Consider the following 20,979-nt stretch of genomic DNA (forward strand, 5'->3'; position numbering starts at 1 on the left):
AAATATAGAACAGTACATTTAGGAAACGCTAAAAAAGTCACCAAGCAGGCAGGTCACAGGCTCCACTTGAACATAAGTTAGTTCGCTAATACAGGTTGAATTTCCATTGTGGGATAGTTTATTATCTTCAGCGAAAAAAATCTTTTTTGATTGAAGTGTTGATCAAGATTATTTGTAACCTCCTATCTTTAGTTGAACTGATCCAAAAACAATGAATACTCCACAGATTAGTCTGTATGAACCCGGGACAATATTAACTGTGGGATCTCATCATGCTAAGATTATCAAATACCTTACGAGTGGTGGATTCGCACAAGTATATACTGCCGAAATTTCCCCTCCTGACCCATATAGCAATGCTAACATAGCATGCTTGAAAAGAGTCATTGTCCCCCATAAACAGGGTTTAAATACCTTGAGAGCTGAAGTGGATGCTATGAAACTCCTTAGAAATAATAAGCATGTTGTTTCTTACATAGATTCACATGCTGCAAGGTCTGTAAATGGTATAGCATATGAGGTGTTTGTGTTAATGGAATTTTGTGAACGTGGAGGTCTTATAGATTTTATGAACACCAGATTACAAAATAGATTACAAGAATCTGAAATATTAGAAATTATGAGTCAAACCGTCCAAGGTATAACTGCAATGCACGCTCTGCAGCCGCCATTGATTCATAGAGATATTAAGATTGAGAATGTACTTATTTCTCATGATGGCTTGTATAAAGTTTGTGATTTTGGTTCCGTTTCCGGTGTGATAAGGCCACCTAGAAATACTCAAGAGTTTAATTATGTTCAACACGACATCCTAACAAATACTACAGCTCAGTATAGATCACCTGAAATGATTGACCTGTACAGAGGGTTACCTATCGACGAAAAATCTGATATTTGGGCTCTTGGTGTCTTTCTTTACAAAATATGTTACTATACTACGCCGTTTGAAAAAAGTGGTGAAGCCGGTATACTACATGCAAGGTATCAATATCCATCCTTTCCGCAGTATAGTGACAGGTTGAAAAATTTGATACGTCTTATGTTAATGGAAGCACCATCTCAGAGGCCAAATATTTGTCAAGTTTTAGAGGAGGTTTCCAGGTTACAGAATAAGCCTTGCCCGATTAGAAATTTTTACTTGTTAAGAGCAATGAATCAGAATGCGAATACCCAATTGGCCGGTGAACCGTCTTCGACAACTTATGTTCCAACACAGAAATTTATTCCCGTACAAAGCCTTCAGAGCATCAACCAGCCACCAAATATGATGCCTGTAACTCACGTCAGTACTACTCCTAATTTGGGTACTTTCCCTATATCTATTAATGATAATAACAAGACAGAAGTAACGGCGCATGCTGGCTTACAGGTTGGAAGCCATTCAAATTTGACTAGTCCCTTAATGAAAACAAAATCCGTTCCACTTTCTGATGAATTTGCATCACTATATTATAAAGAGCTACACCCTTTTCAAAAGTCTCAGACTTTCAAATCAGTAGAAAGTTTCCAATCCCCACAAAGGAAGTCTATGCCTCCATTATCGCTTACTCCTGTTAATAATGACATTTTTGATAGAGTTTCGGCAATAAATCGTCCAAATAACTACGTTGATTCTGAGACGCAAACTATAGATAACATGGCTGTGCCAAACTTAAAACTATCTCCCACCATTACAAGCAAATCACTAAGCTCCACAAAAGAAATTGCTGCTCCAGATAATATAAATGGAAGCAAGATTGTGCGTTCACTAAGCTCTAAGTTAAAAAAGGTTATTACTGGTGAATCTCGCGGCAATTCTCCGATTAAATCAAGGCAAAATACTGGTGATAGTATCAGATCAGCATTTGGTAAGCTTCGTCATGGGTTTACAGGAAACTCAGTGAACAATAGCAGGTCTGCTTCCTTTGATAATAACAATGTCAACGGCAATGGTAACAATACAAACAGGCGATTAGTTTCGTCTTCAACCTCCTCCTTTCCTAAATTTAATTCTGATACCAAAAGAAAAGAGGAATCAGACAAGAATCAGAGACTGGAAAAACGTCGCAGTATGCCTCCTTCAATTTTATCAGATTTTGACCAGCATGAGAGGAATAACTCGAGAACTGGATCAAGGGACTATTACAGGTCTCATTCTCCAGTGAAGAAAACTCAAGCATCAGCTAAAACGACATCAAAGCCTACTTTGATACCAGATAATGGCAACGTTAATATAAATCAAGAAAAGAAGGAATCAATTCAAAGAAGAGTGCATAACTTACTAAAGAGTTCTGATGATCCGGTAACGTATAAATCCGCATCCGGGTATGGTAAATATACAGATATTGGTACAGAAACTTCCAATCGACATTCAAGTGTAAGAATAACACCAATCACAGAAGAAAAGTTTAAGAAAACCCTTAAGGATGGTGTTTTGGACATCAAAACGAAAAGCAACGGTAAAGATAAATCAAGACCACCACGTCCACCACCAAAACCACTACATTTAAGGACAGAAATTCAGAAGATAAGAAACTTTAGTCGTTTACAATCAAAGAAACTGCCGATTGAAAGAATTTCCAGCGAAGCCACAGAAACTATTGTTGATGTTAACGTAGATGATTTAGAAGCCGATTTTAGAAAAAGGTTTCCCAGCAAAGTTTAAAACTTGCTCTCACACATAATAGACTATGTAATATTAAAAGTCATACAAAATGTACAAATTTTCTTTCGTCAATCATTTGAAATTTTTTGAAATATATCTTGTCACTCATTCATTTATTTATTCGTTTCTATTTTCCTATTATATGCTCTATAATCTCGACAAAACGTCGTCAACGACTTGTTGAGTAGAAGCCTTACCACCTAAATCTGGTGTCTTGATAGAACCCTCTCTTAAGTTAGCATCAACAGCCTTGTAGATATCTTGGGCAGCTTCGTTGTGGCCCAAGAATTCCAACATCAAAGCAGTAGATCTTATAGTGGCGATTGGGTTAGCAATACCTTTACCAGCAATATCTGGTGCAGAACCATGGCATGGTTCACCAATGACAATTTCTGGACCTACGTTGGCGCTTGGAACAACACCTAATGAACCGACTAAAGCAGCAGCACCGTCAGATAATATATCCCCGTATAGGTTTGGTGCCACTATCACATCAAAACATTGTGGTTCTCTGAACAGCCTATAAACCATGGAATCCACAATTTGTTCGTTATATTTGATTTGACCGTACTTGTCCTTGTTAGATTCGTAGACTTCCTTACAGATTTCTCTGAATAGACCATCACTTTGAGATAGAACATTTGATTTATGAGTCACTGTCAAAGTGGCTTGGCCTCTTGTTTGTAATCTTTTCAAGGCAATATCTAATGCAATGGTTGCAATTCTTCTTGTTGCAATTTCGGATATTCTCTTTGTGGCATCAGCAACTCTTGTACCTGTGGCCTTGTCAATGTATGTTTTTTCAATTTTAATGTACAGGTCCTCAGTATTTTCTCTGACGATAACCATGTCAATTGGTTTACCCTTTTCTCCCTCTACAGACTTAACAGGACGAACATTAGCGAAAAGGCCCATTTCCCTCCTTAGAGCAACAATTGGTGAGGAGTAACCTTCCACCTTAGTAGTTGGAGACTGAACTGCACCGAAAAGAGCACCTTGACATTGTTCCTTCAACACTTTAACAGTCTCATCAGGCAACGCCTTTCCTGTTTCTTGGAATGTTTGGAAACCGGCGTAGAGATCAATAAAGTTGAAGCTTAGGCCGTGCTTGGAGTTAAGGTTTTCCAAAACTTGCTTACCAGCAGGAATGACTTCCTTACCGATACCGTCACCGGGGATAAGACCAATAGTGAGTGATTTGCGAGCAGCGTTAGATGCTAACCCACGGCAGGCAGATAATCTAGTAGCAACAGATCTAAACATCTTTTTGAGTGCGTTACTATCTTAGTTATATAAATATGTCGCACTAATATAATAATCGCATAGATACAGTCTTAGCTAATTCTAAATCAGTTAAGATGTCCTTATATAACTGTAGAACCAGTTTAGTTTCTTGTTGTTCTTTCCTCTAATTAGAGTCATCTTAAGAATATTTTTCCACGGGAAAAAAGTGAAAAAAAAAAAAAAAAAAAAAAAAAAGAGTGGGAATTTTCAGTGCAGTTGAAAAAATCGAGGTGGAATTTGAGAACGACAATTACTTAGCACTACATGTGTTGTTCTCGTTTGTTTTTAATTATATACAGGTTGGTTAGGTGACGTTGGAGAAAAGAGGCAGCCCACCTAGAAGTGGAGGTTCTCGGAAGTGGTGGATTCTTCTTCTTGCGCCGTATTCAATGTAGTGTCGTCCTTCCACGACCCTGCAGGGTTACTTGTCCTTGCTGCCATTAGTTCAGTTTCTTCAACTACCTTCTTTTCCCAGACGTCTAGGACCTCTTGTTCCTTTTGTATACCATGTTCAATGGCAGAAACTCCAAAGAGGGATCCGAACATCTCCGCTTCTTCCAAAGCCACTTGCTGCTCTGTTTCTTCTTGCATTCTCAACGCATAGAATTCATATCTGGCATGGTCATATGCTTCGACCATGTCCCCATACTGCTTCGTTTTGATTAAGTACATAGTTCGCTGGATAACACTTTCACCATCGAGTGGTCTTCCTATCTGAAGCATATGGCTCCAATCGTAGTTTTCATCACCAATTTCGTTTTCCACTAAAATCTTAGGTCTCGACAACTCCCATGGATGTTGTTTGTAAAAGAGCGATCTGAGCCTATCCTCAACGTATGTTAGTTTAGGTGGCCTGTACAGCCTTTTCACGCCCACCCTTTTGTCGCTCGAGTTGGGTCTTGTCTTGTAAAGTCCCTTATTGTTGGCATGCGGTTGTTCTGTTACGTCAACAAGTTTTCCTATGATGTGTCCATTGGAAGGATTCTTAAAACGAGGTTCACGTGTAAACTTGGTTGATGGTGGGATAGACGCTACAACGTTGTACCACGCAGGTGTTTCTTTCAACAATCCTGATTTCAAGTAAGCGGACGTCCGTTGAAGGACGTTTACAGCATTTGTTTGTATCTTCATTTCTCAGAATTCTAAGATCTTCTTCTTGAATGGTGCGCAATGTCCTTCTTCCTTTTCCAAGCTTCTAATGAGGTTATTTTCTTAGACTTTTGTGCAGTATCTAAATATTATTGGTTTTATTGCTTGTAACTTGCACTTTTCTGTAATTGCCGAAGTATCAAAGAAATTTCAACTCTCAAAGAAGATGCGCAAGAATGAAGACCAAATGAAAAATGTCATAAAAAAGCAGTATATTAGCTGTCTTGGGTTAGGGTCCTCGTTCAACAGATTCTTTTTGCTTAATGGTGCAAATGAGATCCAAAAACATGGCATACGAGTCGGGAACTAATAACTATAGTGATACAATAGCTAATGGAAATACCCTGCCGCCGCGAAGCAAGAAGGGACACAGTGGACGTAGAAAGAGGAGCGAAACTTTGCCCATAGCGTGTAATAATTTTTGTGTTACAAGACAGATTGATGACGATGAACAAGCGTTCAAAATGCTAGATAAAGTGAGTCATCTGAAAAAATTCAGTGCTGAAGACGGTGATGATAACAATATATTCGTCCAATGGGCCGATGATATTACAGATATCTTATTTGGACTATGCTGTACAGGAACGTTTTTGAAACTTCTTATAAGCTCTGCATTATCCGGCCGGGCTAAGACATGGTTTGATTCTACAACGGAGGGAATCGATGACCATGTGATAAAGGCTTACAGTTTTGAAAAATTTCTTGCTCTACTATCAGAAGAATTTGATGGAGCAAGATCTTTAAGAAGGGAAATTTTTACGGAACTATTGACGTTGTCCATTGATTCTGAGAAGTCATTAGAAGCATTTGCCCATAAATCGGGACGTCTAACTCCATATTATCTGTCTTCTGGTGCTGCGTTGGATCTATTCCTCACAAAATTGGAGCCACAGTTGCAAAAGCAACTGGAAAATTGTGCATTCCCAATGACTTTGAATTTAGCACTATTGATAACTGCCTGTGAATTTGCGAAGAGAGCATCTAATCATAAAAAATACCGGTATAAAAATACGAGGGATTCCGACATTTGTACTCCAAAGAGTAAGAATACTGCTATCGTTAGCAAATTATCGAATACTAAAACTATAAGTAAGAATAAGGTTATTGAAAAGAGTGATAAGAAAAATTACTTTGATAAGAACAGTCAACACATACCCGATCCTAAACGTCGGAAACAAAATGAACCTGGAATGCGGCTCTTTCTTGTCATGGATGAGGAAAAGAATATTCTTACATCTAGGAATGTTTCTGCCAATGCATACACATCAAAAAATGGACACACCAATTTAAGCGATCTCCATACGAATCTTAAAAACAGTAAATCTCAACAATGTGCAGTGGAGCCAATATCGATTTTGAATAGCGGCAGTTTGGTTACAGGCACAATTAATATTGACCTAATTAATGATGAAGTTTTAGGCACGAAGGAGGAAACTACAACTTATGATGAACGTATGGATGGAAACTCACGTTCTTTGAATGAGAGGTGCTGCGCCGTCAAGAAAAACTCACTACAACCTATAACATCAAATATATTTCAAAAAAACGCTGAAATTCAGGGCACAAAGATCGGGAGCGTTCTAGATAGTGGTATATCGAATAGCTTCTCCTCAACAGAGTATATGTTTCCGCCCACAAGCTCTGCGACAGTTAGTAATCCAGTAAAAAAAAATGAAATCAGCAAGAGTAGCCAGGTTAAAGATATTGCCCAGTTTAATCCGTTCATGACAAACGAAAAGGAGAAAAAGTTAAATCCATCAGAAAGCTTCAAAAGCCCTGGAGTGTCTATGGAAATAAATAGGCTAAGCCGTATCGCGGGCCTCAGAAATATTCCAGGAAACATTTACGAAGACAGCAAAATGCTTAATTTGAAAACTCGAAAGTGCTACCCACTGCATAACTTTGCTGTGCGCACGAGGAGTGCACATTTTAATGACCGTCCTTCTAATTATATATCACCGCATGAAACCATAAATGCGACTCTCCGATCACCTGCAAGCTTTGATAGTATTCAATGTATTACTAGGTCCAAGAGGGTAGACGCAGAGACCAATAAAGCAACTGGTTCAGCAAAAAGCGAAAATATAGAAACTAAGAGCAGAAAGTTCCCTGAAGTAATAAACCCTTTTCTTGTGAACACAACGAACAAGAAAGAAAGCGATTAAAAGTATTTGTGAATGATAATATTCTTCATTGTGTACTCTATACATTGTGGCAGTGCTAATATTTATTTAAATTCATAAATTTCCTTTTGTGCATGCGATAATACAGCTGCTCTTTTCGTCCCCACAATTCTTTCGAGTGAAAGACCATCAAGCTTGCTATAAATGCATCTAACAGTGGATATGTTTAAATCGGTATTACCTAGAAAGGCGTTCTTACCAATAAATCTGACAACTTCATTGTAAAATTCAGGATTGTTTGGAGGCTTATAAAAAACGACGCTCTTGACACCCTTGATTTCATAACGTCTATAATGGTGCAGTCTTTCCGTATACAACATAACTTTTAGACGCCCCTGTTGAAACAATGACCTATTTGCATTGAGCTGTCTTTGGCTAGAGTACTCATTTATATCCCCAAATAAAATCGTCGTCTTCTCTTTCATGTAGTTTCTAATACGAATGAAATCAGTGTAATCAGGAATGTAAATCAGTATTCCGTCTTCATACCCGGTGGATTTGACAATACCAGGAATGATGACACTTGTAAAAAATTTAAATCTGTAGTCAGGCTCTTCAATAATCGAATTCCCAATAATGTCAAATCTTTGAAAGATTTGCCTGATTTTCAAACCGGATTGCCCAATACTGGAGTTTTCTGATCCTATTACCTTGTGATTCTTCCATCTTCCTGCCATGTTACGGCATCTACCATTGATTAATGAATTAGCCGCTGGCGAGATGTATTTTGTGAATACCATTGTCTGTCTGAAGAGCTTAGCTTGTTCATTAATGTACCACATCCGAATTCTGCTAAAGTCAGCTTCATGTTGTTGATCCGGGATTTTGTTAAGATGGTCAAAGATGGTGAAAATATGAGATATGTTCTGGTATTCTATTGAATGTAATTGATCAATCACCATCAACTCTATTGAGGACAAAAAATCGTCCTGCCTCTTTTTTTTATCTGTATTTTCTAAGATCATTTGAATACCCAATGGCGAACATACAATAATGTCAGACTGGTAAAAATTGCTATAAAGTTTTATAGCCTTTCTTGTGAATTTGAGACCGACAACAAAAAAATCGTTGGTGTTCCCCCTAAATATGTGTTGGAAAGATTTTGGTTTGGACTTTGGAGGTAAGGAGTCGTCACGGAATTGGTCGTAGAACTTTCCCTTCTTGTCAACCTGATCTATACCAGATTTTGAAATTATCTTATCTACAACGCGGTACGCCACCTCTCTAGTAGGGACTACAATTAACACTTTTGGTCTTGTAAAACCTTGATCTAGGTGTTCAGTGTCTGGGTTATCCTGTAATCTTTGATTATTTTTCAAGATTCTATCTCTTGTCTTGTAGATGTGATTCAAAACATGCAAAGCATATAAATCTCTGTACTCGTCTTCGTCCTTTTCGTAGGAGTCATACTCGTATAATATGTCTTTATACTGAAACATGGGGTCTACTAATTTTTTTTGCAAAGCAGTCAATGGATCAGTTTTTTTATCCAATAGTCCATTTTGCACTTTTAGCCTTTGTTTCAAAAAGTATGAATATATAGATGATGACCTGTACGGACTTTCCACCAATGCTTCCTCACCAATTACTACCGGTTTAGCATATATATATGATTCACTGTCACTTAGTGAGCCCTTTACGGATTTGTATTTTACACTTTTGGTCTTGAAAGCATTCGACAACTTATCAACGAATTTCTCCGGAACTTGGTTGAAATGAGACTCGAAAGGATCTTGCTCATCTTCACTGTCTATATCTTTTTCGTCTCCACTGCTGTCATCGTCGTTATCATCCTCGTGATTACCCAAAAGGCCATTCTCTATCTCCAATTGATCATCCACTGGTCCATGTTCTGTATTTTCGTGCTCATCCTCCCCAACTTCGGCAGGAGCTTTGTTACTCTCGTCAGCCTCTCGCCTTCTTCTTTTTGGCTCTGGATGTTCAGATTTGAGAATCGTCAATAAAGCGTCATAAACTTTTTCCTTTTTACCCTCTTCATCCTCAATATCGAAATCATCGCCACTGTCGACATCGGACACTTCATCCTCATCGGATCTATGGTCAATATCTTCTGCTACGTCCTCTAATGTTTCTGTGCTTCCGCCTTCAGTTCTGGCAGAAGATCTTTTAATCTTCCTCAGTTCTTGTCTTCCTCTTTTCCGATAGCCACGGAAATTATCATTCTTTTCCCTCACAGAACTGTCACTCATTACAATTTGGTCACTTCGCAATTATACCACCGTCTCACTGAACCAATGCAGTTTATTCCCTGTATTATATTATTGCAAAATATGCGATGAGCTAAATTATAGTAGTATTGCGAAGGAAAAATTTTTCAGATCATGGTACACGAGGAATCGCATCAGCTTGAAGCGAAGCAAGGGACTGGAGCGGTTACTGGTTTCGGAGAGATGATTGATGAGAAGATGAACATAGGTAAAGGATCGAGGTGTAGTGATACTGGAAGGGCTGTGCGTAAAGTGTTGGTGGATCTTATAGTATTCGTGAAGCTTCTTTTTCCGTTTTGCTCCCCTCAGCCCATCGCGTAATTGCTTAGATCTATTAGAGAGGTGCTGTTTGTGGCCGATCACGCTAAAGATTAGGCAACGATGACCAGTTTGTCCAAAAGCTTCATGCAGAGTGGACGAATCTGCGCAGCATGTTTCTATCTGTTATTCACACTACTTTCAATTCCAATCTCGTTTAAAGTTGGTGGTTTGGAATGCGGGCTTTCCTTCACGGTGACACTGTTCACTTTATATTTCATAACTACGACTCTTAACGTGTTGGCAAGACGACATGGAGGAAGACTATACATTTTTTTTACCAACTGTCTGTATTACTCACAACATTTTATCATTGCATCTTTGCTATACCTGTTTTTGTCTGGATTTTCTAATGATGAGTTGGGAAACGTTCTGAAAAATAAATATAATGAGTCGGAGTCGTTCCTGGAAGCTTTGAAAAATAGCTTGAATTCCAATCAAATTAACTACGTCTTATATTATTACTACTATCGATTTGTTGTACAACCGTGGCAATTCGTGCTTACCAAGTCCACACCTTTTTTTACTCTATCGGAAGGTTTTTTCACTATTTTAGCCATTCAGGCCGTCGGGGAAACTAATAGATGGTTATCAAATGACTTGAATTCAAACACGTGGATTATTTCCTCATTGTTAACCTCCGGAGGTGTGATTACCGCATCGCTGTACTATTTGTATCGGATTTATGTCACCCCCATATGGCCGTTATCCATCCAAACGGCGTCCTTATTAGGACTTGTTTTGTCTATGGTATGTGGACTGGGGTTGTATGGTATTGTGAGTCAAAAAGGATCCGTCATAGAGAGCTCTTTATTTTTTGCGTATATTGTTCGTTGTATTTATGAAATTTCCCCCAAATTAGCTACTACCGCGACTGATGAAATTTTAAATTTGTTCAAAGACGTCTGGCAGAAACATCAAAGAAATCTGCCCACAGCTGACAATCTTTTGTGCTACTTTCATAATGTCATATTGAAAAATGCAGAGGTGTTATGGGGGTCCTTTATTCCTAGAGGAAGAAAGAAAACCGGTGATTTTCATGATAAACTCATTAGCATTCTATCATTCGAAAAAGTATCCTTGATATCTAAACCATTTTGGAAATTTTTCAAGAATTTCACCTTTAGTGTTCCGCTATCCATTAATGAATTTTGTCAAGTTACAATTAAGATGGCAAGCGAATCAGTTTCCCCAGCTATAGTAATCAATTTATGCTTTAGAGTTCTGATGTTTTACTCGGCAACGAGGATTATTCCAGCATTACAAAGAAAAAATGACAAACAGTTGCGCAAGAGTCGCAGGATCATGAAGGGATTGTATTGGTACAGTCCTTGCATATTAATTGCTATGTATACTCACCTGATTTTACAATATTCAGGTGAGCTAAAGAAAGACCTGTGCATATGGGGTTGCAGTGAAAAGTGGTTTGGCGTAGATCAACCAGAAATTATAGTAGATTCATGGGGATTTTGGAACTGGTGCAACATTTTCTGTACTATTTTGGTATACGCTACAGAATTAATAGGTTCTGGTAGTTGAAGCTGATGCATTGTCAAAAGAGCCGCATTACCAGCTTTGCCAAATACGCGAAGACAAAAAGGAAGGTGAAATACCAACTGACTTATAACTAAGTGATAGATGATATCTGTTTTAAGTGCCATTCCTGAACCATTTTTACATTTGGTTAGTTTCTTTTTTTGTTATTATTTGCATTAGTCCCTTGCACGTTCATAGTGAAAATCCCTTACGCTCACCACTATTTTCTAATAAATACAATGAACATTTTAACTCATACTCTAATATGTAGACACATAAATATATAAATATATAACATTTCCCTGAAATACTACTTTTATTACGTGGTAGATTTTAACCTGAAGCCGATGCAGATTATTCTAGATAATTTTATTTCGGTTTTTTTTTTTCTGTTTTGCTAATTTCCAAGAACCCTTTTTCTTCTCTTATCACAACGATAAGAGGTACTTAAGATGATCTTCATCCTTGGATTATTATTCTTTCCCTCTTAGAAAAGTGAATAATGAGAAGAATCCATTCTTAAATTTGGGAATGCAACGTACGAGGGAATTGGAATCGAGTGTCGCAATAGACCAAACTGAAGTACCCCGATCTAGATTTTTTATAATGGTTAAAAAATTATCAAGAGTTGCCGATATCGTCTATATAGTTGACACATTTCTAATTCCGCCATTGCATCCTTTAAAGAAGCAGCATCCAAAAGTTGCAAAGTTTTTGAAGGTACAACTTGTCTTTGATTTGATATCACTGTTTATTTTTGCTACGCACCAACTCCTACTGCTAGAAGATGGTAACTTTGGGAAGCACTACTTCAAAAGGAAAACAAAACGGTGCTCGAAATTTTCGTGCTCTCGCTGTAATGCAAACGCTCACCACCCCAAGTGGTTCAAATTCAAACATTCACTCCTATGTCTAGGAACGTTCTGTTTTGGGGTTTATTCGTTGGTAAAGATTAATAAGTTCTTTAAAACTGATCAGACTGTTGATCTAAACAGACTCTTAGAGCTATTCTTTTGGCAACTTAATGCAATTCTTAATATGAAGTTATTCGCCTTTTACGGGGACCATTTAGAATCACATAGTGCGCCTCTTGATGTGTATGAGGATTCTTTTGCAAACAAATCATCGTCAGGCGGTGACGAGGTTTAACAACTGTAGTTTTTTCGATAGTATCTTGAATCTGGATAGCATTTAATTGCGATTGAAACAAAAATGGACTACTGCACACTGTCTAGCGTTCGATATTTTCGTGCCATTATCACATATGATCTTCGGAAAATGAAGCAGATTATAACATCGGCTGAATTGATTAAAAATGTTAATAGTCTCCGGAAGCTGATGCGTAAAGATTAACATTGTAGTGGGAGAGTGGGTGACAGGGTATAAAAACGCAGAGAGAAATAATTATTAAGAACGATATGAATTACTGACGTTTTTTAATTTCGTGTTTAGAAACACAGGTGAATCTTCAAATAATAATGTAAATTGCATTTTTTTAAAAGCAAATCTATGGATATATTGGGTATACTGTAAGTTCTCCTCGATAGTACAGAAAACCATAACAGAACATATAATTATATGTAATTGTTGATAATTAGAGGTTAAAAATTAGTATTAATGAAGAAGTGAGTACTGATCTTCTTATACTAAATAAGAGAGGTATATAAAACACACGCCGATTGGTCATATTAATTATGACCAATATAATAGTGATTCCGGTAGTTACTATACATTGATGTGACGACTCATATTCCTCATATATGTACCTACCATAACATGTTCAACTAATAGGTCTTTAACACAGCTTCAGTATTGTCTGAGCTTCTCGTTTAACATTCCTTCTGCAATAGGCGCAATCACACTTAAACGTATACGAGTTGTACATTAATATACGATGTAAGCATTAGATTGTTACCATAGCAACTCATGTCACTATTAATTACTCTCGTTCCAACAGTAATTACCGTGGTTATTAATACGGCTTGCTTATTTGTTCCCAGTTGTCAATGAACAGTAATTGAAAGGCAGTAATAATTAGGGATAAATACTGTATATTCTTATGGTATATAAGAGAGAAATGGGTGAATTTTGAGATAATTGTTGGGATTCCATTGTTGATAAAGGCTATAATATTATGTATACAGTATATATACTAGAAGTTTTCCTCGAGGATTTAGGAATCCTCAAAATGGAATCTGTATTTCTACATACTAATATTAAGATTATTCCTCATTCCGTTTTATTCCTTATTCCGTTTTATATGTTTCATTATCCTATTACATTATCAATCCTTGCATTTCAGCTTCCTCCAACTTCAATGACAGCTTCTCATAACTTGCGTCACCATTTAACACCGTATATGATAATATATTGATAGTGTAACTACTAGTTGATAGATGATGGTTGATTTTTACTCCAACAGGTTTTTATTCCTACAATTTTCCGGACATATATATATAAATAAAGATCATTCATATTTACTGATATGGTAACATGTTTTTCTATTCAAATCAAGCTAATCAAATCCGATGTAGTGTAACGGCTATCACATCACGTTCTCACCGTGGAGACCGGGGTTCGACTCCCCGCTTCGGAGTTATTTTTTATTCTTTTTTTTTTAGGGACTATTTAGGCAGTATTTTTACCACTAAAGCGCATGAAGTCACATTCTCTGAGCCTGCTCCATTTTTTCAGGGATCTTTATTGTTTAGCAGGGTAATACCTTTTTGTAAGTGCCATAGAATAAAGTATTAAACTAGTCGATGATCGCGTTAAGCATAAAACTTTGAGTCTGCTGTCTCTGATTCTATTTACTATTTACTATATACTGTTTTATACTTCTCTTGCATGACTATTGGTCCATTTAGGCTTCATCTGAACGGTTGAATACAGTTACATACAATGACAAAAACATCACAGATAGTCCGTAGAAGACTAGCAATAAGCTGCACCTTTTGTAAAATCTATCTTTTGGTGGAATCATCTTCCCAATAGCCAAAGAATCCAAGCCTATTAATTTGTAACCTAATAATCCAGGTAAAGTGAATGAAATAGACGTTGAACCTGTAGCCCCTACAAATGAAAGAACCAGTGCAAATGACTGGACAGACAACGCCAAGGTATACATGCTTATTAGTAATAATGCAGTAATCCAGTAAAATCTAGACTTAACAAATGGCGCATGATGCTCGTTATCCCCGGCGACCGCCATAGTCCCTCTTTCATCATTATTGTTCTCTTGACTTTCAATTGAACCATTATCAAAGTTCCCGTTAGGTAGTAAACATTCTTGCTCGTTATAAGAAGTTGCGTCTAGTGCATCACTGGGCTGGGCTGGATCTTCCACAGTCATGCTAATTGGTCTTAGGTTGGAAGCACGAGTGTATTCCGAAACTTGTGGGTCCTCTTCGGGATTTGCCCCACCATAAGTGATCTCAATCCAGATGATGACATTGTTAACTGCTATGCGCAGCGGATGAAAGAGAAGCGGGAAGGAAAGAATTAACATTGAGCCAAGACAGAATTTGCCAATTACTATCCAAATTGAGTTAGGATCGTAGTTCAACATTAAATTACCCAAGGTTTCATTACCGAAGGTTAAATATCCTGATAAACCAACGATCAAAAATAGTGCTGTTGATAAGGATATCGAATTATTGATAACGAAAGTGATATTTTCCATGCTGTTGTCTTTTAATTCATTTATCATGGGGAATAGGTTCATTGATCCCGTAAAAGCAAAAATTATAATGCTAAAAGTTGATAATAATCCTTTAAAGTCGTGAATTTTCCACCAGCATATGTCATTTCTTAATATATTTGTTAATTCACCCTTTCCCAGCTCAAACACAAAATGACTGAACACCAGAATTGATATGTATGCTAGCGCGAAAAGACCTAGAATACTAGAATACTTCAATTGATCTAGTTTCTTCACTAAACATAGGGGAATGATGATTACAGCTGATGCAATTATCCAATAATTTCTTTCACCACCAAACAGTCCTGGAAAGAGATCACCAATAAGAACTAAGTAACTTAAGCCCACACCAAAGCATTGAACTATCATTGCCAAATCAAAAATTGGGGCCAAAGTGGGATAGGTGAGCATGCATAATGTGAAGAAAGAAGAGTTTCTTGGATTAATTAAGGTCTTGGAACATTTCGATAGCACAAAGAGACCCAGACCGGATGTTACCGCCGCCAATAATGTAAGAATAACCCCTACCAGAACACCATCGCTTTTAAAACTGTACGGAATGGCAAGTGTACCAGCGCCAACTATTGTCTTAACGAGATTCGCCGTAGACGAAAGAGCACTTGATGTAGCCTCCATACCTTAGAATTCCTTTTCTCTTTGATGCTATGTCCTGATTGTAGAATTCGCCTTTCCGTTGACGCTTGTTCTTGGCGTCTTATCTATTTGAGGGTCAAATCTGACTTCGGATGAAGAAGTTATGAACGTATGATAAGAGGTGAAAGATGTGGAAGCAAATCCATTCATGTTAAGTCACGTGGTTCATACAGATAATACAGAGGATACAAAATTAAATATTAAGACATTAATAGATGTAAGCATCACTGGAATCCGGTAGCAAGGAACCGTTGGCCATAAAGGACTGCGTTGGCCAATGAAACCGAGGATAGCACCAACGGCCAAGTTCTTCCATATCTTAACGCACTAAAGGACTTCTTGCCCCCTACAATCAAATATAAGGCGGACCATGTAGCAATGAAGCCAGCCCCATTTTCCAAGTCGTTGTCATAGATCATGTATGCACCTATAGCTTGCATTGTAGAAAAGAAAAGGGCGGTTTTAGTAGTTATACCGATTCTGGCAGTAGAAGATTTAGAGAATACCCTAGACATTGGTATCGAGAGGGCAGGAGATTGCGTTGGAGGCACTTTAAAGCTTGGGGATAGCACCGGAGTGGATGCTAATAGTGCTGCGTTTGCGAGCGCAGGATAAGGTGTCCTTGTCAATGCATATAGCCGGCGAAATGGTGATAGAAGTTCATCTTTGGCATCGTCAGTAGCGGGTTTAGCAGACATTTCTTGTGTGTTAAGTATATTGGAAATCGTAGTTTATAGAATCTTTTCGTCAGATTTGCCTTTTCCCTTCGCATGTCTCCCTAAAGGCCGTTTCTTGAAATATCTTGGACAAAAGAAGGTAATGCTTTTATAAGTTAGAAGTGACCCCTTGGCCGAAGAATTGATGTAATTGAATTCTGAAATATTGAAAATAGTAGCTACATTGCCATCAAAACCTCCATGAGTTAAATATGAATTGTTATTAATGTAAACAAACTTAGATGTGGTCCGAAGACTGTTGAGTACACCGCCAGTTCGTAGATATCTGGAGAAGTTGGTAGACTCTTTTATAATTTTGTTCATACGTATAAATGTATAGAAAACACTGTATCTATTCAATTACTCTAAAATTTTCTCTTCTGATCTCTTCAATCACGTCTTTGTCCTTTATGGAGGGCTTGTAACAACCAGGGAATTCCTTCTCATATTCCCTGCCGTGAAGCAATTCAAAAAAAATATCCATGCAAGGGGTGGAGTGGTCTTCGATGTCTTCACCTTTCTTGGGGCACACGCATCGACATCCACATCCGAAGTTATAACCTTCATCGAAAGTGTTGAGATTTTCTTGGCTTTGTAAGGCATTCTTCGGACAATGCTGCAGCGATGAGTGTCTATAACCAATGTCTCTGAAATAATGAACGTCTTCTAGATCCAAGGTCATTCCCAACCCAATTGAATGAATTGGCGCGTCACCCCACCTTTCAGTCCAGAAACCTCCAGACTCTTCCAAAAATTTAAAATAGGCGTTATAGATCTCATTGTCGAATAAATCAACGCGGGCAATTTCAAAGTTACTCCAAAAATGACACAAATTGTAATCTTCCCCTTCAAGGGAATCCTCTAGCATTGGCACCTTAGAGCGGGCCCTTTCAACGAGATATTGTATACCTTCCAAATCTTCCTCATTATTGACTTGACCATGATTCTCTAGCAAAAAGTCTACCATCAACTTTTCTGTCAACTTTGGCTTTGCATCCCAGGGAAAATTGACCCACCTAGAAATTTCTTCATCATCTGTATCTAGAATATTATAATTAAATGTAAATAATTTCCACAACGTGCCGAGATTTTCCTTTAAACCTGCCGTTTTTTTTATAAAGCTTTTGGTTGTTCTGAACAAGTTGGGGACAGTCCAGTACAGTTCAGTTATAAGTACGGTAAACCCATATTTCTTGTTATGTTTGGCCATCTCGAAAAAGGGATCATACGAGATGTCACAAAAAAAGTCCACATCAGGTTCTATTCTCCAATACCATTCATACTTGGAAACTAATGGATGTTTATAAAAGATCCCGGAGTAAAATCGACACATCTTGTGATATGATTCCATATTACCATACATTATACCGCGATCGTTTTGGTCTTCTAATGAAGCCTTAAACTGCAATGAATTACGAACCTTAGCAGGAAACTCCCACATAATTTCATCAACAGTGCCAAACTCTACAGTGGCATTAGTTGCAGCTTGAATTTGGTCCTTAAAATGATCTGTAAAGGGGTCATCATTCAAGAAAACGTACGGATATTTGAACCACTTATTGAAATGGCCCTCTATACTTCTCATAGTTTTCAGTACGTCTTCTATTTCTTCGTTTCTCGTTAGCATAACGAAAGATGCGTTCATTTTGGAGTAAGCAGGATTTTGCAAGTACAGCTTTGTATCAGTGCAGCCCCGGAAAAATGGCTCGTCTTTGTCAGTCGAATAATCCTGTAAGGAATAAGGCAAATTATTTGGATCATGTACAATATCTTTTGCGAAAAATGGCCAGGTCCCCATACAGTAAAGTATGGCGAAGATACATCCTAAAAAGAGGAAACCATATCGTTTTTGTCGACACTTATCCAGCAAGAACCTTCTGACTTTTGGATTCAATCTTATAGCCATGCTAATTGCATCTAATTATGATGTATATTCTAGCCCTTCTTTGGTACAACTGTGCCTATAATCACAGATTGTTAGCCTGATGTATACAGTAAATTTTAGCCAATTTTTTTTTTTCGTTTTCCACTTGTATCCGAGAAAAGAAAGCAAAAACAAAAAGAGCTCACATTGAAATATAACCATCTAATGTAATATAATACAAAGTTAAAGTGGAAGGTTTGCAGCATAAAATAAATTAGTCAGACCTTAGTCTGAAAGGAGCCGGAGGCTGACCTGTTAATTCTCTGATCAAGGAAATATCCTCTGTGACCTCATCTGGTTTCAAAGACTGTAAAGGTGGAGCTGTTTTGGTGGAATATCGTTGAGCACCACGGTTTTTTTTCTTTTCATTCCCATTAGCATTGTCTTTGGGGTTCTTTTCGCCAAACAAAAATGCATATAGATCAGTACCTTCATTTATACCTTGTAGAAAATCTGAGTCAGAGTTCATGCCTGACTTGTAGGTTAGGTTGTTGAAATGGGGGAATTGCGACCCTTGTCTAGAACCATGGCCATTACTTCCAGAACCATTACCAGTTTGAAAATCAGATTCATCTTGATTGTTGTTGTTACCTCTCGTGTCTTTAGAAGCATTCCTTCTCCTTAGCGTTCTTCTATCGTTTCCAGCTCCCGTGTCAGTAGCACTTTCGTTTGCTGTATCTCTTCCATATTCGTTGGACGAAGAATCCCAACCACTTACTGTGTGACTTCTCGTGTTCTTCTGGTATTGCGGTCTGCTATAATTCATGGCATAGGAGTGCACATTGGCCACATCCATTAGTAACCTCTCCTCCTGTAATTTCTTTATTTTTTGCTCTATAGACGAATACAGTCTTTCTTTGCATAATTTAATGAGTTTCTCGTGTTCAGCCTTAGCCTTTTCAATATCTTCTTGAAATTCGATACCGGAACGAGAAACACGGTACTCTTCAAACAGGCGCAACCTGACTAACTCTAGATCTCTTTCTTCCTCCAAATCTCGTACTTGGCGGGCATATTGGCCATTATCACCTTGATGCAGAGAAGTTAAATCCGTTTGCAATGCTGTCAGTCTATCTTTATATTGATTATCTCTTTCTGAGTAAAAATTTTGATAAATCTTATTAACTTTAGATTCGATATTAAATCTTCTTTTGTCCTTGCGGGACAAGTCCTTGTTACTAACCTTTTGAATAGCCATCAATCTTGAAGACAATGCACACTGAGCTCTACAGTTTCTCTTGTTCTCTTAAAGCTTTTCCAAGGGTTCATTTTAGCTGAAAAATTGTTTGCGTTTTTTCTTCCTGAAATCTCAAGCGAAATGATCAATACATAAGCTAAATTAAATAATGAGAAAAAAGATACCTGAAAACATAATTAAGGCATAGAAGAAAAAGATTTGATAAAAGATAAATTTTCAGTTCAATAAAAAGGTTTACATACATCTAATTTTTTTTTTTGACGCAAATTTTTTTGATTACAGACAAGAGCTATGTTTTATTTCGTAGCTAGCTTAGTTTTCGAATGCGCCACCCATTTGTCATGGCGTGCGATGACTTCTGGGATTATCATCTCTTCAATGCTATGGTGTTTTTCATCCAAACGTACCCAATCTCCCTTTCTGTTTTCAGGGGATACGAAAATGACCTGTTTGTTTCTTGTCTGTAAAAGGTTTCCGATAACCAGTTGATGGTTGTATCTATCCAGGGCTTGTGTACATTTGTAAAGCAGCATGGATTCATCAGTTTCTAATTTGAACGAAACGATCATCGCTTGAGTGGCCCATGATTCCACTAATCTTCTCAAAAACTTAGGGACAGGGTCAAGATTCACAATCAGTTTACCATCAGGCGTAGTCCTAGTTGTACCTTCAGTGTCATTATTTGCTCCCATCTTACCGTTGTCTCCTGATTGAATCTTGTGCTGAGGTAGTCTTGAATATGGAACAAAAAAATCACTGACAGCAGCAGCTAAATAAAACAAGCAACCACTATTATTCAATAGCTTGGCTATACTTTTCAGTGACCATAAGTATTGGTTGACCGTGGTGAATGGTAGTAAAAGTAGTTTCTCCTCTTTCTCCATATACTTGTCATAAAGCTTTTTGTTCTTCAAAACATTCTCAGCAAATTCAGGTTTGATTTTACCTTCAGAATCAATGTAGTCCAAGAATAAAGTATTAATGCTATGGGAGAAGGACCTATTATACGGAGTTAATGAGAATTCCCTATGTAAGAAAATAACACTATATCCGTTCGCTAAGAACTGTTCAGCACTCGATGCACCACGAGTACCTGCAGAAAAATTATCGATAAAACGTACTGTATTGTTTTCCAATGGAACAGTAGTACCACCAGAGGTGATAAGAACTATTTTGTTCCTTTTCAGGGAATACTGCAAATCAATAAACTCTTTAGCGTCCTTAATCAATTCATCGATATAGGCAGGTTTAGGGTTAGTTTTGAAATATTGCTCTTCTTCAGTAGTGTAGGCAACGGGAAAGAGCTCTTCCTTGATTGTACGATCAATTGCATGACTTATTTCAGTAACAGACGTATGAATTTGAGGTCTGTTGAGCACGGGTAGAGGTGGCATTGCTATAGTATGAAGAAAAAAAGGAGTGTCTGCTGCTAATCTACACAGTTT

At 37.7% G+C, this 20,979-nt stretch overlaps 13 protein-coding genes and 1 non-coding gene across 14 annotated transcripts, besides 2 other annotated features; 5 read left to right on the forward strand and 9 right to left on the reverse strand.

Moving 5' to 3' along the window:
* Positions 1 to 211: 211 nt before the first annotated feature.
* On the forward strand, positions 212 to 2,644 carry PRK1 (serine/threonine protein kinase PRK1; the record flags this gene model as incomplete). Its single annotated transcript, NM_001179443.1, has 1 exon — positions 212 to 2,644. One exon carries the CDS (start codon positions 212 to 214, stop codon positions 2,642 to 2,644), a length of 2,433 nt encoding a protein of 810 aa, NP_012171.1.
* A 147-nt stretch (positions 2,645 to 2,791) lies between these two features.
* LYS12 (homoisocitrate dehydrogenase) lies at positions 2,792 to 3,907 on the reverse strand (the record flags this gene model as incomplete). The annotated part of the gene is made up of 1 exon (NM_001179442.1): positions 2,792 to 3,907. The coding sequence occupies one exon, from the start codon at positions 3,905 to 3,907 to the stop codon at positions 2,792 to 2,794; it is 1,116 nt and encodes a 371-aa protein (NP_012172.1).
* Positions 3,908 to 4,264: 357 nt separating this feature from the next.
* Positions 4,265 to 5,059, reverse strand: RSM25 (mitochondrial 37S ribosomal protein RSM25; the record flags this gene model as incomplete). Its single annotated transcript, NM_001179441.3, has 1 exon — positions 4,265 to 5,059. One exon carries the CDS (start codon positions 5,057 to 5,059, stop codon positions 4,265 to 4,267), a length of 795 nt encoding a protein of 264 aa, NP_012173.3.
* A 281-nt stretch (positions 5,060 to 5,340) lies between these two features.
* YIL092W (uncharacterized protein) lies at positions 5,341 to 7,242 on the forward strand (the record flags this gene model as incomplete). Its single annotated transcript, NM_001179440.3, has 1 exon — positions 5,341 to 7,242. One exon carries the CDS (start codon positions 5,341 to 5,343, stop codon positions 7,240 to 7,242), a length of 1,902 nt encoding a protein of 633 aa, NP_012174.3.
* Positions 7,243 to 7,304: 62 nt separating this feature from the next.
* Positions 7,305 to 9,470, reverse strand: UTP25 (rRNA-binding ribosome biosynthesis protein UTP25; the record flags this gene model as incomplete). Its single annotated transcript, NM_001179439.1, has 1 exon — positions 7,305 to 9,470. The coding sequence occupies one exon, from the start codon at positions 9,468 to 9,470 to the stop codon at positions 7,305 to 7,307; it is 2,166 nt and encodes a 721-aa protein (NP_012175.1).
* Positions 9,471 to 9,869: 399 nt separating this feature from the next.
* ICE2 (Ice2p) lies at positions 9,870 to 11,345 on the forward strand (the record flags this gene model as incomplete). Its single annotated transcript, NM_001179438.1, has 1 exon — positions 9,870 to 11,345. The coding sequence occupies one exon, from the start codon at positions 9,870 to 9,872 to the stop codon at positions 11,343 to 11,345; it is 1,476 nt and encodes a 491-aa protein (NP_012176.1).
* A 528-nt stretch (positions 11,346 to 11,873) lies between these two features.
* On the forward strand, positions 11,874 to 12,491 carry YIL089W (uncharacterized protein; the record flags this gene model as incomplete). Its single annotated transcript, NM_001179437.1, has 1 exon — positions 11,874 to 12,491. The coding sequence occupies one exon, from the start codon at positions 11,874 to 11,876 to the stop codon at positions 12,489 to 12,491; it is 618 nt and encodes a 205-aa protein (NP_012177.1).
* Positions 12,492 to 12,927: 436 nt separating this feature from the next.
* Positions 12,928 to 13,298: a long terminal repeat (Ty4 LTR).
* A 116-nt stretch (positions 13,299 to 13,414) lies between these two features.
* Positions 13,415 to 13,763: a long terminal repeat (Ty1 LTR).
* A 103-nt stretch (positions 13,764 to 13,866) lies between these two features.
* On the forward strand, positions 13,867 to 13,938 carry YNCI0004W. Its single transcript has one exon. It is a non-coding gene; the product is annotated as a tRNA-Glu (tRNA).
* A 267-nt stretch (positions 13,939 to 14,205) lies between these two features.
* Positions 14,206 to 15,678, reverse strand: AVT7 (Avt7p; the record flags this gene model as incomplete). The annotated part of the gene is made up of 1 exon (NM_001179436.1): positions 14,206 to 15,678. One exon carries the CDS (start codon positions 15,676 to 15,678, stop codon positions 14,206 to 14,208), a length of 1,473 nt encoding a protein of 490 aa, NP_012178.1.
* Positions 15,679 to 15,920: 242 nt separating this feature from the next.
* AIM19 (Aim19p) lies at positions 15,921 to 16,394 on the reverse strand (the record flags this gene model as incomplete). Its single annotated transcript, NM_001179435.3, has 1 exon — positions 15,921 to 16,394. The coding sequence occupies one exon, from the start codon at positions 16,392 to 16,394 to the stop codon at positions 15,921 to 15,923; it is 474 nt and encodes a 157-aa protein (NP_012179.3).
* Positions 16,395 to 16,427: 33 nt separating this feature from the next.
* Positions 16,428 to 16,736, reverse strand: YIL086C (uncharacterized protein; the record flags this gene model as incomplete). The annotated part of the gene is made up of 1 exon (NM_001348844.1): positions 16,428 to 16,736. The coding sequence occupies one exon, from the start codon at positions 16,734 to 16,736 to the stop codon at positions 16,428 to 16,430; it is 309 nt and encodes a 102-aa protein (NP_001335784.1).
* Positions 16,737 to 16,764: 28 nt separating this feature from the next.
* On the reverse strand, positions 16,765 to 18,318 carry KTR7 (putative mannosyltransferase; the record flags this gene model as incomplete). Its single annotated transcript, NM_001179433.3, has 1 exon — positions 16,765 to 18,318. One exon carries the CDS (start codon positions 18,316 to 18,318, stop codon positions 16,765 to 16,767), a length of 1,554 nt encoding a protein of 517 aa, NP_012181.3.
* Positions 18,319 to 18,550: 232 nt separating this feature from the next.
* On the reverse strand, positions 18,551 to 19,534 carry SDS3 (Sds3p; the record flags this gene model as incomplete). The annotated part of the gene is made up of 1 exon (NM_001179432.1): positions 18,551 to 19,534. The coding sequence occupies one exon, from the start codon at positions 19,532 to 19,534 to the stop codon at positions 18,551 to 18,553; it is 984 nt and encodes a 327-aa protein (NP_012182.1).
* A 296-nt stretch (positions 19,535 to 19,830) lies between these two features.
* On the reverse strand, positions 19,831 to 20,928 carry CAB2 (phosphopantothenate--cysteine ligase CAB2; the record flags this gene model as incomplete). Its single annotated transcript, NM_001179431.2, has 1 exon — positions 19,831 to 20,928. One exon carries the CDS (start codon positions 20,926 to 20,928, stop codon positions 19,831 to 19,833), a length of 1,098 nt encoding a protein of 365 aa, NP_012183.2.
* Positions 20,929 to 20,979: the final 51 nt, after the last annotated feature.

This window comes from Saccharomyces cerevisiae, chromosome IX, assembly GCF_000146045.2.
Source record: "Saccharomyces cerevisiae S288C chromosome IX, complete sequence".
In the NCBI taxonomy this organism is placed as follows: Eukaryota; Fungi; Ascomycota; class Saccharomycetes; order Saccharomycetales; family Saccharomycetaceae; genus Saccharomyces; species Saccharomyces cerevisiae.